At 42.4% G+C, this 19,199-nt stretch overlaps 1 protein-coding gene across 1 annotated transcript in view; it reads right to left on the bottom strand.

Moving 5' to 3' along the window:
* Positions 1 to 18,696, bottom strand: part of NLRP5 (NLR family pyrin domain containing 5) — a 69,625-nt gene extending 50,929 nt beyond the window's left edge. The window contains exon 1 of the mRNA XM_021715098.1: positions 18,513 to 18,696. Within this exon, the coding sequence (XP_021570773.1) occupies positions 18,513 to 18,696 (184 nt within the window). The remainder of the gene's footprint in view (positions 1 to 18,512) is intronic.
* Between the last annotated feature and the right edge of the window lie 503 nt (positions 18,697 to 19,199).

Raw genomic sequence — 19,199 nt, 5'->3', positions numbered from 1 at the left:
TGAATTGTATCCCACATCTTTAAAATACAAAATTAAAAAAAAAAGACTGGCACAAACCATCTTGAAACATGATAAAAAAAAAAGTACACTCTATAAAGAGCTCTTGCAATTCACCTAAATGAACCATAGCTCAATTTATTAAAAGTACTTAAAAAGTTAATAAAAAGTAGACATGACCTTTAAGTGTACTTAAGACCAACAGGATTACTGATAGTAATATAAGGTTCAGAATGGTGCACCTGGTGTGACTATCAAGCTGACATATGCTTAATCATATGTTTATGATACCCTACCTAAACATGTTGAATTAAACACTTGCCTTATTGCACCAAACTATACACTAGAGGAGTCTGACGAATAAGAAAAAAAAATGATGGTTGTAAAAAAGTAAAAAACTCAAGGGTCGGTAAGGAAATCATTATGGCATGGGGAACATGATTTTTTATTTTTTTAGGATAAGATTCAGCCTATTCATGTGCTCAGAGCTAAGAGTAAACACAGAAGCAGCAAAGGGAACAGACGAGAAGCCCTTAGTCCTTTCTAAGTCCTTCCTTACGTGCCTCATAGCATCTCATTTAAATGTCACACAAGCATGTAATATATAAAGAGTATAAGATACAAGGAGTGTCACTGTCCTCACTGCACCTGCTCGGTGGATGTATAGACTAGCACCTATCTCTTTGGTGGGCAATTTGCCAATAGTTATCTATTTTAAATGCAAGTATTACTAGCCACAGCTCTGTTGAAAAGAGCACGGCTGAAAACCATTGAGAGGAGCTGATCAGTGACAGGTGGATTAATTCGAACAATGAAGGCCTCTGCATTTTAAGACAGGCTCGGGACTCAGCACAGGGTGGCGCCTCTGTCTTTAAGAGGCTCAGCCCCACACACGTGCGGAGGGTATCTTTGGGTGATGGAGAGGATGACCTGAGGGGGGCCACAGAACAGACACAGCTCACCCCAAACTGTCTCATATTATTTGCTTTTTCAGATTAATACAAAGCACTGTTCTGCTCATTGAAAACATTGGTAGAAGCTGATACACATAAACGCATCTCCCCAAAACAACTGAGATGTTTTTACCATTATCCATTTAGAAGAGACCAAAAGTAGGTACAGGTGAACCCCATCATATCTTCTGAGTCAGGCTCTCACTCCTTCTTCCAGGCTGGAGGGCAATCATGGTTCACTGCAGCCTTGACCTTCTGGGCTCAGGTGATCCTTCAGCCTCAGCCTCCCGAGTAGCTGGGACTACAAATGTGTGCCACCATGCCTGGCCAGTTTTTTTGTTTGTTTTTGTAGAGGTGAGGTCTCTCTCTGTTACCCAGGCTTGTCTTGAACCCCCGGGCTCAAGCATTCTGTTCAATCTTTTAAATCCCTCCCTCTCCTGTCACACCTTTCTCGGCAGGTGGCCTGAATGATTCAGCTGAAGCAGGTAAGATGATGGGGCTTGAAACCCTAGATGCACCTGGAAATACCAATCTGCTACTTTCTTACCCAGGCAAGCCATTAACATTATCTGTGGCTCCATTTCCTCTTGGAAACTTGGCCCTCGGAAAACAGGACAAACATAGCCAGACTTAATGTGGTATGTCAGCAAGTCCCAGTAAACATAATAACACAATTAACACGGTAACGATCCCCAGACTCCCACCAAAAGAGTACCAGACCTTAGCTGCTCTTGACATTTGAGCTGCAGTGCCCCTACTCTATTTTATTTTTCCATTTCAATAGCTTTAGAGGGTACAAAGAGTTTTGGGTTACATGGCTGCTGTAGAGTGGCATATAAGTCTGAGATTTGCTCTAGTTGAGACCTAAAGTCTGGAAAGTCCCTAACTTAACACCATAAATAAATATATTTGGAGGTGGACTCTCTCAGCAAAATGGGGAAATTCGACTTTGTCCTTTAGAGGGATCCTCTGGTCCCGGATTTTGACTAGACAAAAGGGGGAGCATAGTAGGGCCCAAGAGATAGGTTCTAGTCAGTGATGGAGAGAGGAAAAAAGAGAAGACACAGTTAAAAGAAGACAGGAAGAATACTCACTGACTTGATGCCTTGCCTCCAAGATCAAGTCCCACTCCTGGGCCAACTGGCAACCATTGAAAAAAGGAAGGCCACGCCCTGCTCCACCCCACGTGGTCAGAGTCTTTGGGAGCCCTGAGCCAGTGACATGGCTGCTGTTCATTGGCTGCAGAGCCAGGCCCAGGGTGGAAGGGAACAGGTGGTTTTGCACCTGCATGTACCACTTACAGGTGTTGCTGCTGCTGTGGTAAAGATGCGTTTTTTTTGGAGTATGAGTCTCACTCTGTCGCCCAGGATGGAGTGCAGTGGCACATGGCTCACCACAGCCTCCTGGGCTCAGGTGATCCTTCCACCTCAGCTTTCATAGTAGCTGGGACTACAGGTGTGCGCCACCACCCTCGGCTAATTTTTGTGGTTTTTTGTAAAGATGAGGGCTCGCCATATTGTCCAGGCTGGTCTTGAACCCCTGGGCTCAAGCAATCCTCTCACCTTGGCCTCCCAGGGTGCTGGGATGACAAGCGTGAGTGCCGCACCCACCAAGATGCTGCGTTTACTTTCACACACCTGTGCTCAGGACCTCTGAGTACAGCTTTCTCCTAATTGCCTTAGAGCAATTATTCTGTGTGTGTGTGTGGGGTGTTTTTTATGGTATGCAACCTGGAAGTGGCACTTGGCATTCAAACATTTATTTTATTTTATTATAAATGGACAGGTTATAATTGTCTATATTTGTTATTTATAACTGTATATATAATTGTATGGTGGGAGTCGGGGAATGTTACTGTATCAATCGTGTCAACATGTTAACTATAACCTACAATTCTTGAAATGCCACAGTTCTTGAAATTATAGTTGTATATATATCCTCATAATGTGATGTTATATGTATACAATGTAGAATAATCAAATCAAATCAATCCATCCCCTTGAATACTGTGCTTACCTTTTGTGGCGAGAACATCTGAAATGTACTCTTAGCAATTTTGAGATATACAATACATTATTATTAATTATAGTCGCCCTGCTATACAATAGATTTTTTTTTTTTTTAGTTGAAGCCTCACCCTGTTGCCCAGGCTGGAGTGCAGAGTGCTCGTGGCCACTGCAGCCTTGACCCACTGAGCTCAGGCGATCCTTTCTCCTCAGTCTTCCAAGTAGCTGGAACTACAGACACAGGACACCATGCCCGGCTAGTTTTTGTGGTTTATTTTAGAGACAAGGTCTCACCATGTTGCCCAGGCAGGTCTTGAATCCTCGGGCTCAGGGAATCCTCTTGCCTCCGCCTCCCAAAGTGCAATAGATCTTAAAACATATTCCACCTGTCTGCCCGAAACTTTGTATCATCTGACCAATAGCCTTACCCTTACCTCCCTCCCTCATACCTCCCCCAGCCCCTCTACTTCTCCACCAGAATTCTTTCTACTTCTGTGAGTTCAGCTGTCTTAGATTTCACATATTAAGTGGGATCATGCAGTGTTTGGCTTTCTGTCTTGCTTAGTTCATTTAATGTCCTTCAGGTTCACCCATGTTGTCAAAAATGATGGAATTTCCTTCTTTTTATTTTTTGAGTTGGAGTCTCACTCCGTCGTCCAGGCTGGAGTGCAGTGGCACACTCATGGCCACCCCAGCATCAACCTGGGCTCAGGCAATCCTTCCACCTCAGCCTTCCAAGTAGCTGCAACCACAGGTGTGCACCACCACACTTGGCTAATTTTTTGATTTGTTGTAGAGACAAGATCTCACCATGCGGCCCAGGCTGGTCTCAAACCCCTGGGTGCAGGCAGTCCTCTTGCCTTGGCCTCCCAAAGTGCTGGAATGACAGGTGTAAACCACTACACCTGACACAAATGGTTATTTTCAAGAGCATTTCTTTTCTGTGGCCAATTTTAATCCGTTGTAAAGTCTTGTCAGTTATTTTGTCTAAATATGTTTGCCATAACTTTAAAAATGCTAATTGTGCATTGCTAATTTGTGATCAGTGTTGAAAGCTGGAGAAATAGAAAAAATGCAAATGAGAAACAAAACCACTCATTTCAGTGTACCCATAAATATGGATATATACAGTTCCCTCATCTTAGTATATATGCATATAGGTGTATATGTGTGTGTATATGTATAAATAAGCACATATATAATCTATATCTATTTCTAAGTCTATATAATTGACCTCAAAAGACTTATTTTTATAAGAACATTTCAATGAATTTTCTAAAAATTATTTTAATTAGCTTAATAGTTTATCATATGGATCTGCTTTTTAACCTAATAATCTTCCTATTGTTGTATGTTTAGATTAGCTCATTTTCTTATTTATTTTGATTTTTTTTTTTTATTGCAGAGATGAAGTCTCACTATGTTGCCCAGGTTGGTCTCAAACACCAGGCTCCCAAAGTGCTGGGATTACAGGTGTGAGCTATTGTGCCCAGCTGGATTAATTAAAGTTTGTCACTATTGCAAATAGTTGAATGAAAATTCCCATCTAGTCTAACTTCTTCAAGATAAGTGCTTAGAGTACAATTAATAGATTAAATGATACAAAATAACAAAAAATTTCTACCATAAAAGTACCATATACTTTTCTATGAGAAATTAGTGAATGCAAAATCAGCAGAAACAACAAAAAACACTTCGGTAGCTTAACTTAGAGAAAACCATTGTAAACAGCTTGCTATGTTTCCTTTAGGCCTTTATGCAATCACATGGAACACATGCTGGTTTAAAACATATTTGTTCTGTATTATTAAAGTGACTTGTACACCCATGCTCATAGAAAATTATTCAAGAGAGTCCAAAGATGGAGGCAACCCAAATGTCCACGAATGGATGAAAGAAAAAACAATATGGCGCACACACACGGCATAATATTCAGTCTTAAAAAGAAAGGATATTTGGACACATATTACAACATGGATGAAAATGTTATGCTAAGTGAAATAAGCCAGTCACAAAAATAAAAGCACTGAGATTAAACGAATATACCTAGAATAACCAAATTCATAGAGGCAGACAGTAGAAGAGTGGTTACCAGGGACCAAGAGAGTGGGAAGTATGTGTTTAATGGGCACAGAGTTTCAGGTGTTTTTTTGTTTTTGTTTTTTTCCTTCCTGAGTGGGGAGCTCCCTCTGTCTCCCAGGCTGGAGTGTAGTGGCACAATCACTGCTCACCATAGCCTCCACCTTCTGGGCTCAGGTGATCCTCCCACCTCAGCCTCCCAAATAGCTGGACCCACAGGCATGCATCACCACACCTGGCTAATTTCTTTTAGTGAAGACAAGGTCTTGCTATGTTGCCCAGATTGGTCTACAACTCCTGGGCTCAGACAATCCTCTCGCCTCCGCCCTCCAAAATGTTGGGATGACAGGCATGAGCCACCGCACCTGGCTGTACACCACATACTGAATGACCTTTTGATTGCTTCCACTTTTGGGTGATATGAATAATGCTCTTAGCAGCATCCTCCTATGTGTCTTTTGTTGAGTATATGTATACGTATCGATTGAGTACATACCTAGGAGATGACTTGTGAGTCCAGGGGGCATATAGATTTTCAATTTACTTACTATATTCTAACAGATTTTCTTTTCCTTTTTATCTTTGTTGGCTTTATTTTTTTATTTCTTGTTTAGTTACCATTAAACCACAGGGCATTTTGTATGTTATGAGATGATTTTTTGCATCTTAGTCATACTTCATAAAAAATGCCATTAGGTAGAATCCTATGGGAGGGGAAGGAAGAGGAAGAAGGGGTGGGGGAGGAGGACGTAGGAAGGGATCCTATATGACACAGGCAGGTCAGAGGTAAGTCAGAATATAGGGGAGGCCAGACTGTGACCCAAAAGTTTTAGTACTTTGGCAGGAATATTACACTTGCCTTCCTGAAGCCATGAGGGCATCACCCTACAGTAGCTGACTCACAAGTTCCACTCTTCAAGTTAGGTGCTTCCTTGGGATGGGGAGCCTGGAAGACCTTGCATCTAATGGATTTCCAAAGTGGCTGTACCCATCCAGAGCGATGCGTTCCAAGTGTTTGTCATCCTGGACAACATTTGCCATTGTCAGCCTTTCTGATGTCATTTTGGTGGCTTTGCAGTGGTACCTTATCTTGGTTTCAAGTTGCTTTGGCTGATGACTAGTGGAGTTGAGGGCCTTTGCATGTGTCCATTGACCATGTGTCTGTTGAAGGCTTTTGTCCATTTAAAAAAATTGGGTTGTCTCTTTCTTGTCAATTTCTAGATGTTCAATATAGCATATATTCTGGATAAAATTCTTTTGTCAAGTGTGTATATTGGAGATGTTTTTTCCTAATCTGTAGCTTGCTTTTTTTTAACCTTATTAGTGGTATCTTTAATTTTTGAGTCGGAGTCTCACTCTGTCATCCAGGCTGGAGAGCAGTGGCATGTTCACAGTCACCCCAGCATCAACCTGCTGGGCTCTAGCGATCCTTCCAGGTAGCCAGAACTACAGACACATGCTACCATCCGGTTAATTTTTTCATTTATTGTAGAGATGAGGTCTCATCAAGTTGCCTAGGCTTGTCTCAAACCAGGGCTCAGGCCATCCACTTGCCTCAGCATCCCAAAGTGCTGGGATGACAGGCTGAACCACCGAGTCTGGCCTCTATTAGCGATATCTTCTGAGAAACAGACTTTTAACCTTTTGTTGAACTTCAATGTATTATTATTATTATTGTTTTTGTGGTGAATGTATCTTGAAATTGTTTGACAGCTTTTTGATGAATACATTTGAAATATATGGTCTTAAGTCATGCCCGTCTTCTGATTAGTTAACTTTTAGAAGATACAGTATCTTTCCTTTTATAATTTAGATTAATGATATACTTGGAATTAACCTTGTATATGATGTGAGGTAGGAGTTAAGATTTTTTTTCCCCATATGTATGTTCAATCAGCTTAGCATCATGTGTTAAAAATGCCATTCTTTCCCTGGTCTTCTGCAATGTCAGCTTGTTGTAAGCCAAATGATTACGTTTATGAAGTTCTATTTCTGGACCTTATTCTGTTCCATTGGTACATTTCTCCATTCTCTGTTTAAATGCACAGAAAATATCATACTGTGTTAGCTATGGAGGAGGGTCCCCCCCAAAGCCCCAGAATTATCCTTTGGAGGGCAGGCCCCCTGTAGTACACATATAATTTGTTCCTCCAGATCAAATGGTCAAAGTTTTTTTCTGGAAGTTTTGAGAAGGTTGCACCACGATTTGTGGAAGAAATATCCCGAGCTGTGGCAAATAGGTGACTGGTTCTTTCACCATGACAACACAACTGCCCACACCATGCTGAGTGCTCAGCAGTTTTTGACCAGAAATGGCATCACCCCTGTGCTCCAACCTCCCTATTAACCCAGTCTCTCCCTGAGTGACTTCCCTCCAACCCTGTGTGAAAAAATTCCCCAAGGGGAAACGTTTTGCCAACGTGGAGGTGAAACAAAAAATGGCAGAAGCACTAAAAGACATCAAAAACAATGAGTATAAAAACTGTTTTGAGCAGTGGAAAAAGCATCTTGACAGGTATGTTGCATCAAAGGGAGAGGACTTTGAGGGTGACTGAAGTTTAAAAATGTAAGAGAAAATGTATAATTTTTAATAAACAAATTCTGGGGTTTTTGGCGTCCCCTTGTTTCTTAATTCTTCAGATTTCTACATGTATTTTAGAATGAGCTTATACATTTCTGCTACAGTACTTTGGAAATTTTATGGTGATTGCAATAAGTTTATGGATACAATTGAGAAATGTTGTCATTTGTGAAAGACATCTTCTTGTTCCTGAGTTGGGGTATTTCTCTATTTGTTAGATATCCTTTCGCATTTAAATTTTACTCCTATTTGAGCTTTTGGATATGAGTGTAAAATAAATTCTGCTAAACTTTTAAAAACTGTTTTTTAATAGTATACAGTACTAAATTTTTATTTTTGTGTATTGAGTTGATGTGTGTGGAAACCTTATTAAGTATGTATGTTCACTTAATTTTATGTTTATCAACTCTTTGCTTCTTCTGTGAAAATGATATGACAGTTTTATTTTCATCTCTACTTTAAAAAAAAATAGAAATGAGGTCTATTTATGTTTTCCAGGTCTTGAACTCCTGGTCTTAAGTTATTCTTCTGCCTCAGCCTCCCAACTGGAATTACAGGCATGCACCAGTGCACCCAGCTTGTTTTTACCATCTTATGTTTATTATTTCCTTTTCTTGCCTTTTTACACTGACTAGGACTTCCAGTAAAATGTTAAATAGAAGTTGTGATTGGTATTTTTTGGCCTCATTTTTTATCTTAGGGGAAGAACTTTCACTATTCTCCAACACATATAATGTCAGCAGTCATTTTTAGAAGCCCTTGATCAAGTTAGGAAAGTTCTCATCTGTTCCAAATTCGCGATGGGTCTTAAAACTTAATAAATGGATGTTGAATTTTATTAAATATTTTTCTGCACCTACTGGGTTGGTCTCCCTCCAGCTTTACTCAGGTTCTTGACCCTTTATATTACTTATGTAATGTGATATTGTGTTTTCCATATTACTTATGTGTGTAGTATGGTGTTGTGTTTTTCTTGGTGCAGCATATCAGGGGTTGTTGGGAGCCAACATCTATAGCTACATGGCTGAGGCCTGTAAAGGCCCATCTGGAAGATCGCCTCTGACATAGGATATCAGTTATACCTATAATATTGGCGTGTGATTAGTGACAGTGTGCATACATGGCAGTAAAACTTATAAGTAAATCTCAATATACCTGATGGAAAGTTGCACAGCAGAATTATTTTGTGTTTCTCTGTCTTTCTAAGCTGTATTTCTTCTTAAGATATTTTTTAACTTCTACTTCCTGGTAGACTGGTTAATCAGCTCTTGTTCCCGAAAGCAGTCTCCCCTAGAGCTAAGATTAGAAACTAAATTACCATAATAGTTTTATCGCCCTGCCTCTAGCCAGGCAGAACGTTTTTTCTAGTTTCGTTAAATACCGAAACTCTGTTTGCTCCAGCCCATGGCCATCGTCATGGCAACCATACATTTCCTTGTTCAAGAGTATGACAACTACCATAAGATTTATGAAAGAATTAACGATAAGGTATTAGCTTAATAAGATATAGCATAGTATTAAAGTTGAATCATCAGGTTATATAAAAATTAAAGTTTAGATATATGAAACTCATATAAGTCATGGTAAGGTTTTGTAGTTCAAGAATAAGTTTTGAATTAATTGTTATAGAATTACAGGGCACTATGTTGAATCATAATAGGTTAATGGAATAAATAACAATTAAGTCATTTAAGTAAACTTATAGATTATAGTATAGTGTTAAATTGATAATATTAATCGTTAAAAATATTAGGAGTCAGTGAACTTGGGTTGAACCTAGAGTTAACTTAGAAAGTTTTTGTATTAATCAGGGTTTAGAACAAAGAGTATAATATGAATGATTTATTGAACATTATGGAAAACACTTTGAACAATCTGTATTGAAATTGTGCACCTGTGATTTTAATGTAAGTTTTGTGAAGCACGTCATGCATCATGGAATTGTAATTGTTTGCTTGGAACTTGCAAGTCTCGTGATGGTCTTGTGATGCATAATTTGTAAAGCGCGATATGCATGGAATTTGTACGCCCCCAGCAAGTGATTATCACACTGCTGGAGGGTATAGAAAATGGTATACAAATTGGAAGGAGTCCAAATAAAATTTGAACTCAGTCCTGATCAGACTGATCCCAGAAGAACTGCCTCCGAGTGGTCTCTTCTCGCCATCTTGACTCTCTGGTGCGAGTTCAACCCTCCCTCGGTCGGAGCTGTTCTCCGACAAGGGGTTATATGACATCAGTTGGCTTCATTATTGATGGCATTAATTTTATCTCTTGATTGAGGCTGTGTTTATCCTGTCTCTTCACTATTTTTATCATTGTGATTCATATGTAATCTTTGAAGAGATACTTAAGGATTTATGTAAATCCATCAAGCTTTTGCCTAGGTTTGTCCAACCCCATAACTTCTTCATTAGTTCATTTTTATAGTTTTGTTGTTAGTAATCTATCTTAAGGGTTTTACCCTTTCCCCTATTTTGGATACAATTGAATGTATAGTAATATATTTATAGCATTACGAACCCATGGGTTTTTCTCTCTTCCTCTTCCCTTATTCCCTGCTTATTCCTTCTCTCTCTCTCTCTCTCTCTCTCTCTCTCTCTCTCTCTCCAGGATCTCACTCTGTCGCCCAGGCTGGAGTGAGGTAGTGGGATCCCAGCTCACTGCGCCTTGGCCTCCTGGGCTCAGGTGATCCTCCTACCTCAGCCTTCCAAGTAGCTGGGACTACAGGTGTGTGCCAGCTAATTTTTTGAATGTTTTTGTTAAGACAAAGTCTCGTTATATTGCTCAGACTGGCTTTGAATGCCTGGGCTCAAGTAATCCTCCCACCTTGGCCTCCCAAAGTGCTGGGATTACAGGTGTGAGCCACCTGGCCAATTTTTTCATTCAAGAGAATATAACTATAATTATTTGTTTTGACAACTATGTTGTTTCAGCTTTGGCCAGTATGAGCCATTGAAAGGGGTTCCTTGTTCCAAGGGTGATGTTTTCATTATTCTTTAAGCACATCTTACCTTCTGTTCCAGGCTTACACTGTACATTCCCAGGACCAACTGTGGAATCAGCTGTCTCTCTGACAGTCTAGATTCCCACTGAGGAAGAATGGTATGGCCGGGCTTGGTGGTTCAGCCTGTCATCCCAGCACTTGAGTGGCTGATGCAAGTGGATTGCCTGAGCCCACAGGTTCAAGACCAGCCTGGGCACCTTGCCAAGACCTTATCTCTATAATAAAATAATAAAAAAGTGAGATGGCCATGGTAGTGCATGCCTGATGCTCCAGCTACTTGGAAGGCTGAGGCAGAAGGGTCATCAGAGTCCAGCAGGTTGACGCTGGGGTGGCCATGAGTGTGCCACTTCACTCCAACCTGAGTGACAGAGCGAGACTCCAACTCAAAAAAAGAAAAAAAGAATTGGTGCTTAGAAGACAATCCCTGGGCACCATGTGTGTTCGTTGTTTCTGAGATGTCACTGCTTCTAGACTTAGCACAAAGAGCAAGAAAATGCCTGTGTGTGTCTGCCTGCACACATTTATGTCTGTCTATCATCTGTCAGTATACCAAAAGCCACGCATCCGTATGGCTGCTTGCACTCCCAACCCACTACAGGGCACATTCTGGTCATCCTTCCTCGTGCACTTGCAACTCTGTTTCCCAGTCGTGAGAAATCCGATTCTGTTCTTTTTTTTGAGTTGGAGTCTCACTCTGTCGCCCAGACTGGAGTGCAGTGGCCGCTCCCGCCCACTGCAGCCTCGTCCTGCTGGGCTCCTGTGATCCTTCTGCCTCAGCCTTCCAAGTAGCTGGGATTACAGGCATGCGCTACCACGCCTGGCTGAGTTTTTGATTTATTGTAGAGATGAGGTCTCACTACCCAGGTGGGTCTTTTCCTGTTATTCTTAATGTAGTTACTCAATCCTTCAAGTCTAGAACACACAGAAGTTTGTCTCAAAACGGACAACCATAACACTGTAAAAAAAACAAACCTGTGAAACTGAAGTTCATTTGTTCCTTTTTAGAAAAAGTGTACACTTATAAGCAGACCCTGAACATTGACCATTATACTATAAGAAACAGATTGGCAGTAGCAGGATACTGCGAGAGTGGGGTGGGTGAAGGGGACACAACATTGATAAGAATACCCGATCTCAAACCAGGCAGAGTGGGGACCAAAGGGAGGCCCAAACTTCACTTGTACGATGACCACTTGTCTACCTAATCCTGAATTGTACTCCACATCTTTAAAAGAAAATATTTAAAAAATACTATAAGAAATGGATTGGCAGTAGCAGGATAGGGAGGGAAGGGGAGGGAAGGGGGGCACCTAAAATCAACAAGTGTATCTGATCTCAAACCAAGTAAAGTAGGGACCAAAGGGAGGTCCAAACTTTACCTGCACGTTGACCACTTTTTTACCTAATTCTGGATTGTAACCCACATCTTTAAAAATAAAAAAAAAAATTTAAAAAGAGTACATACATCTCAAGTATAGGAGTTTTGACAAATGCAGGTGCTTTTGTAACCACATCTTCAACTAGATATGGAACATTTATCATCCCAGAAAGTTTTGTTGTGTTTCTTGAAATCAGCATGTCAAAGAGATCTCTGCACTCCTATGTTGATGACTGAATTTGTTCACACCCTCCCACAATCTGAAACAACCACTTTGTTAAGTTTCTAGGGGTTCACTGACATTTATCAAAATCTATTTGGTGAGGCAACAGAGGTCATCATATAAAAAAGACACCTGCACCCACATGTTCATGGCAGCACAGTTCACAATTGCAAAGATGTGGAATCCACCTAAATGCCCACCAGCCAATTAGTGAATAATGAAAATTGGGTGTCTGCATACCATGGAATATTATTCAACAATAAACTTATATAAAGCAATGTCTTTGGCAGCCACTTGGGTCGAATTGCAGACCATCATCCTAAGTGAAGTAATGAAGGAACAGAAAACCCAACACTGGCATGTTCTCGCTTTTAAGTGGGTGCTAAGCTGAGGGTCTGAAAAGGCACAGAGAATGCCATAAAGGACACTGGAGACTCAGAAGGGGGAGAATGGGAAGGAGAGGAGGGATGAAAATTTACCTATCAGGTGCAAGGTGCACAGCTGGGGGTGGCGGGTACTATTATGATAAAGAAAAAATAAAAAAAACCCTGCCTGGTAAATTATGTAGAATATAATGGAAACTACTACCCTGCCTCCCTTAAGTCTCCAAGCACAAATTTCTGGCATTTTGTATAGGGTGGTATTTTGATTATCTCTCTGTGCTGGGAGGGGAGGCAGTTTCAGGGGTTTCCACTTGGCACTTTCTTTTGTTATGGTACAGTATTTATTCCACAGGACAGGGGCCTGGGTGAAGGTCCTGGCAGCTGCTGGGTATTTCCAGCCCTGTCAGGAACTCGGGGACAAGAGAAATGAGAACCCACTGGGAGCACTCTGAGATGCACTTGGTGCAACTTTAATCATCACTGGCCTCCATACTCCATAGGTATAGGGAGGGTTAAAAAATATATTTTTTTGTAGAGATAAGGTCTCTCTATTTTGCTCAGGCTGGCTTGAACTCCTGGGTTCAAGCGATCCTCCAACCTCAGCCTCTCAAAGTGCTGGGATTACAGATGTGAGCCACCATGACCGGCCTGACATGGGGAGGCTTTGATGGTACTTTTTCTTCCCTGGTTTTTCTTCCTTCCTTTCCTTTCCTTCCTTCCATCTTTCTATCTTTTTTTTTCTCTCTCTCTCTCTCTGAGTCAGAGTCTCACTCTGTCACCCCAGCTGAGGTGCAGTGGCACGATCATGGCTCACTGTAACCTCAACCTGCTGGCTTCAGGTGATCTTCCACCTCAGCCTCCAGAGTTATCAGGGTTACAGGTGTGCACCACCATAGAGTGATCAGGACTACAGGCATGCACTGCCATACCCAACTAATTTCTGAATTTTTTTGTAGAGGTAAGGACTCACCACATTGCCCAGGCTGGTCTCAAACTCCAGGGCTCAAGTGATCCGCCTGCCTTGGCCTCCCAAAGTGATGGAATGACAGGCATGAGCTACTGCACCTTCCATTTTTAACAGATGCTCACTGACATCATCTCCAGCAACACCACACTCTATCAGCCATCAGCACAGAACCCTGACTCTACACGGTCCCTCATGGTAGTCACGTCTGCCTGGCCTTTGCTTGGTTAGAATGCCTTCATGCTCATGCCGACTAGGAAGCCCGGTCCTGTAACATAACCTGCTATGTCATTAGTTCCCAAGCTTCGCTGCAGGTTAGAACCACTCCAGAAACTTTTAAAATGTGATGCCTAGGCCACATTCCAATCCAGCTGAATTGAAATGCCTGTGGCTGGGAGCCAGGAAACAGTACAAGGGAAACCCCAGAAAAACTGGAATTAGTTTTTGGAGGGTAGGCCCCTTGTGGTACAGGATTCCCTGCTAGGTAAGTGTTCTAGAAACCCATGGGCATCTGTGCACCAGCTTGCATTGTTGGGAGAGGCTGTGTTCAACTTCCATGACTTTTTTTGGAGATTCTTTCAGTGTGTTTGCCCATTTCATGATGGGTGATTTACACACACACCTACCCACACTGCGCAAAGTGTTCAGCAGTTTTTAACCAAAAATGGCATGGCCTCCATGCCCCACCCTCCTTATTCATCCGGTCTCGCCCCAGGTGACTTTTATTTTGTTTCCCTGGGTGAAAAAAGTCCTCAAAGGGAAATGTTTTGCTGATGTGGAAGAGGTGAAACAAAAAGCAGCAGAAAAGCAAAAAGGCATCAAACTTGATGAGTTCAAAACTGTTTTGAGCAGTGGAAAAAGTGTCTTGGTAGTTATATTGCATCAAGCTGACGGAACTTGATGAAGGTGACTGAAAGTTTAAGCATGTAAGAATAAGTACACTATTTTCTCTAAATAAATTTTGGGGATTTTGGGGTCTCCCCATACCTAACATTTAAAAATTAACATATAATTGTAGTATTGAGTCACAATAGCAAAACCACAGAACCAACCTAGGTGCCCACCAAAAACTAACTAGATAAAGATAATGTGGTATACAGACCCATGAGAAAGATCATTATTTTAAGTGAACTCACAAACAGGAAACCAAAGAAAGTTCACAACTTGAAGATTTGTATGTAGGGGACTTACTGTACACAGTGGTATACTATACAGCCTTAAAAATCCCCACCATTCGTGGCAACACGAATGGACCTAGAGGACTTTTAAGGGGCCCCATGTGACATACTAGGCCACAAAGGCTGGATATCACTGTCCCATTTTCAGTCCTCTTTGCTTCAGTGATGCCAGGGGCCTTCTCACAATCATATTCCATTCCCACTGTAGCAAAGCAGGTGTCTCTGGGGCCCCTTGGGGAACATGTCACTGGGCAGGTTCTCTGGCCTTACAATGCCTTCCTGTCCTTCCTGTGAGTCTGCTGACCCCAGCAAGGTTTTCTGCTGACCCCAGCAGGGCATCCTGGGCAGTTCCAGAATTTCACTTGCTAGGAACCACTGTAGCTTTCTGTGTTTTTTATAAAAAATTTTTTTGAAGTTGAGGTCGTAAAGAAGCTATGTTGCCCAGGTTGGTCTCGAACTCCTGGGCTACAGTGATCCTCCTACCCTGGCCTCCCAAAGTGCTGGGATGACAGGCACAAGCCACTATGCTGGGCTATGGCATTCCATAGCTTTGCAGGTGCTATCTGGAGGTCATTGTGATGAGCTCCAGGCATTGGGTCATGTGTGAGAGTCTGACCTTGGATGAACCTTTGTGTCTACCTCATAAGCGTGAATGGGGCTGGGACTTAGGATGCTACCTGCTCTGACTTTTGAAACAAATTTCCTTCAGAGAGCTGAAAAACCATCCTGGGTGTTGCTGGTCATGACATTGTGTAGAAAAAGATGACTGTTTCAAATCTGGGCATGGTGGCTCATGACTGGAATCCCAGCATGTGGTGGGGATTGGGGGTGGGGCCAAGGCTAGAGGATCCTTTGAGCTCAGGAGTTCAAGACCAACCTGGACAACATAATGAGACCTCACCTCTGCAAAAAAATAAAAAAAATTAGTTGGGCATGGTGGTGTGTCCCTGTAGTCCCAGCTACTCAGGAGGCTGAGGCAGAAGGACAGCCTGAGACCAGGAGGTTGAGGCTGCGGTGAGCCATGATTGTGCCACTGCACTCCAGTCTGGGTGACAGAGTGAGACCCCAACTCAAAAAAAAATGACTGTTTCAAGAGGAAAAAAAAGCATTATGATTGCTTTCCAGATATTTGAGTTGAGTTCTAAATGCTATCACAACTACTTTAAAAATGTAGAGCCTGAAAAAGCTTAGAGCACACTTCATTTTTAGAGTTCTTTAAACATGAGGTGATATGCTTCTAATAGTACTTGCTATATTATCCTTTTTGAATGTTTCCTCTGGATACTTTTTTCCAGACATGTTAAGGAACAGGATTTTTTTTCCTTAAAAGTTGATGTACCAAGTCTACTAGTAAATAAATAACACTGGAAATCTTGCAAATTGTGTTCATACACATTTTTAATTAAATTCTCCCAATACCTTTAGGGGTGAGACACATTTCCCAGAGGAGATGCTTACATGACACATTCAGAGACAGTCTAGCAGCCATGGGAGACATGGGCTGGACCTCCCCTGCCCTGGTGTCCTCAATTTGGTGACTAATCTACAATCAACGTATGACACTCCACAGCTTTTTAAAAAATTTATAAATATATATATTTAAAGACAGGGCCTTGCTATGTTGCCCAGGCTGGGCTCAAGCAATCTTGCATCAGCCTCCCAAAGTACTGGGATGACAGGTGTGAGCCACCATGCCCAGCCACTGCACTCCATAACTTTGAGGGAGCTATTTGTAGGTCATGCTCAGCACTGTTCTCCAGAACTAACTGAGCCACCCTAGACTCAAAATGGTTCACAAAATAGACAACTGTTTCCCAATTTTTCACTGGAGAAAAAAAATATCCAGAGGGTAACAAGGTCAACTGAGCATGACTGCTTCATTGCAACACTAAGAATCCCAGTCCTGTATGATCTTCAGGAAGTCCCTCCCCAGAGCGGGGCCCTCTAATCTTGCCATCATATCTGCTTCACCACTCTCTTTCTTCACCCCGGGAAGGATAAAAACCAGGTTTTGCTCTGTTACATCTAGTTGTCCTAGAAAAGCATGCAAACAGTTCTAGGAGAGAAATGGACCACCCAGGAGACCATCCACTGGCCCCACGAAATAGACCAAGGCCGACAGGGCAGCTGGGAGAGTTCAGGAACGGATTCAGAGGGCCTTGGGGTCCAGCCTTCACCGGATGTGGTAGGCCACTGTCAGATGGCCTCCAGGATTTCCTTTCCTCCTACTCACACCCTTGTGGGGTCCCTCTCTCCTTGGACAAGGGGAGGTCTATATGGCCCACAGAACAAGGAATCAGTGAAGAGGTGTTTCTTTCAAGATTAAGTAATAAACAGTGGCTTTTATTCTGGGTTCCCAGTAAGCTCTCTCATCTACCATCTCTCCTAGCCACTGTCTCTCCCAGCCACCATCTCTCCCAGCCTCCATCTCTCCTAGATGCTGTCTCTCTCAACCACCGTCTCTCCTAGTCATTGTCTCTCCCAGCTGCCATCTCTCTCAACCACTGTCTGTCTCTCTGTCTCTTGTTCTGGAGGAATAAGAGGAACGTCACAAGAAACCTTATGGAGAGCACCTGAGACCTCTTGTCCACAGCTGCATGAGTGAGCTGGGCAGCAGATTCAACAGCTCCCGAATGCCCCAGCCAACAGCTTAGCTGAGACCACATGAGAGACCCTGTGCTGGAGCCTTCCGGCCAAGCTGCTTTCATAATTCTGACTCTCAGGGAAAAAAAAAATAAGACTAGTCAAGTGCAATCGTGAGAAGTGGGAGAAGAACAGAACAAGGAACTTGATCTGAAACTGACTGGGAACAATTAACTGAGACAACTCTCTACCTTCGGACCCACCCCCAGAAGTTGTGTGAGATACTGAGTGTTGTTTTAAGTGACTAAGTCTTGATGGAGTGGTTACATAGCAGTAACACCAGGCATAATCATAGCCATCACCCAGAATCCACCACTGGTTGAGGACATAATATGTCAGGCACTGTGCTAAGTGCCGCATGTGTATATTTTCTTTCAGTCTTCATAAAATCCCCCCCATGAAGGAAGATGCCATCCCAGCTTTACAGATGAGGAAACTGAGGCCCAGAAAGGTAAACTAATTTGTTCACGACCATATACCTGGTGAATGGTAACAACAAACTCCATTATCAAGACAAGAAAAGAAGATGAATAAAAGAAAGAAACAAAGATAAAGAACAGAAAATATCAGACATGGGAACCCAGGGCAACACTTCCAAACAGATAAGAACAGGGGTTGGGGTATGAACAGTTACACTGAGGAAACTGTGAGTTCCCAGAAATGAGAGCAGGATGGTAGCAACATCTGCAATAACAGAATTCTACATCCTGCATCTCACTCTTTCTTTTTTGAGTTGGCATCTCACTCTATCACCCTGGCTGAATTGCAGTGGCACAATCATGGCTCACTGCAGCCTCGACCTTCCTGGCCTCAAGCGACCCTTCTGCTTCAGCCTCCTGAATAGCTGAAACTGCAGGTATGCAACACCATGCCTGGCTCACTTTTTTTTTTGTAGAGATGAGGTCTCACTATGTTGCCCAGGTGGGTCTCAAGCTACTGGGGGCTCAAGCGATCTTTCTGCCTTGGACTCCCAAAGTGCTGGGTTGATGGGTGCGAGCCACCATGCCCAGCCCTCACTTTTTACAAGAGCTTCTCTGGGGTGGTTGTTTGTACACAGGAAACCTGGGAGAGACTTACAAAAGGATGTCCTTTCTCTGCTCTTGGTTTTCGAGGGCCTCACATAGGGTCAGTATGTCGTGGATGCTGAAGTCATTCTTGTTCAGATCCAGGTAGGTCAGGCTTTGGTTGCTGAAGAGCATGGAAGCCACAACCTGGCAGCAGACGGAGGTGAGCAGGCATGCTTCTAGCCTGCAAGATGGAAGCAGCAGTAGAAACATCACTACAGCCCTCATCCGAGAGCTCATCCCGAAACCTGCCTATGTGGAATTAATATCAGGGGTGGGCATGGTGGTTCATGGCTGTCATTCCAGCACTTTGGGAGAGGCTGAGATGCGGGGATTGACTGAGCTCAGGATTTCCAGACCAGCCTGAGCAACATAGCTAGACCTAGTCTCTATAATAAATCAAAAATTAATGAACTGTGGTGGTACAGGCCTGTAATCCTGAGCCACAGTCATGGGTCAACAAAGATTTTACAAAAGTGGACTCACACAAGTAAAGGCTGAGAAAATGCTACATAAACTTTTTCAAGTGTGCAATTTAGTTTCATATTTGAAATTCTATTTCACCTCATCTGAGAGATAAATCAACATTTAAAACCCAAGGCGGACTTTGCAGCATAAAAGAATCATGACTGGCAGCAAATACTAAACTCCATGAGAGGACTAAATATTTAACAAAGTGACTCCTGTCACCAAAACTAATCCTAGGAAGAAAATATTTAATAATAAATGGTAATTTAAATGAT

Source organism: Carlito syrichta, unplaced genomic scaffold (assembly GCF_000164805.1).
Source record: "Carlito syrichta isolate Samal-C Ts95f unplaced genomic scaffold, Tarsius_syrichta-2.0.1 Scaffold306631, whole genome shotgun sequence".
NCBI lineage: Eukaryota > Metazoa > Chordata > Mammalia > Primates > Tarsiidae > Carlito > Carlito syrichta.
This window is presented reverse-complemented; position numbering and strand designations above follow the sequence as displayed.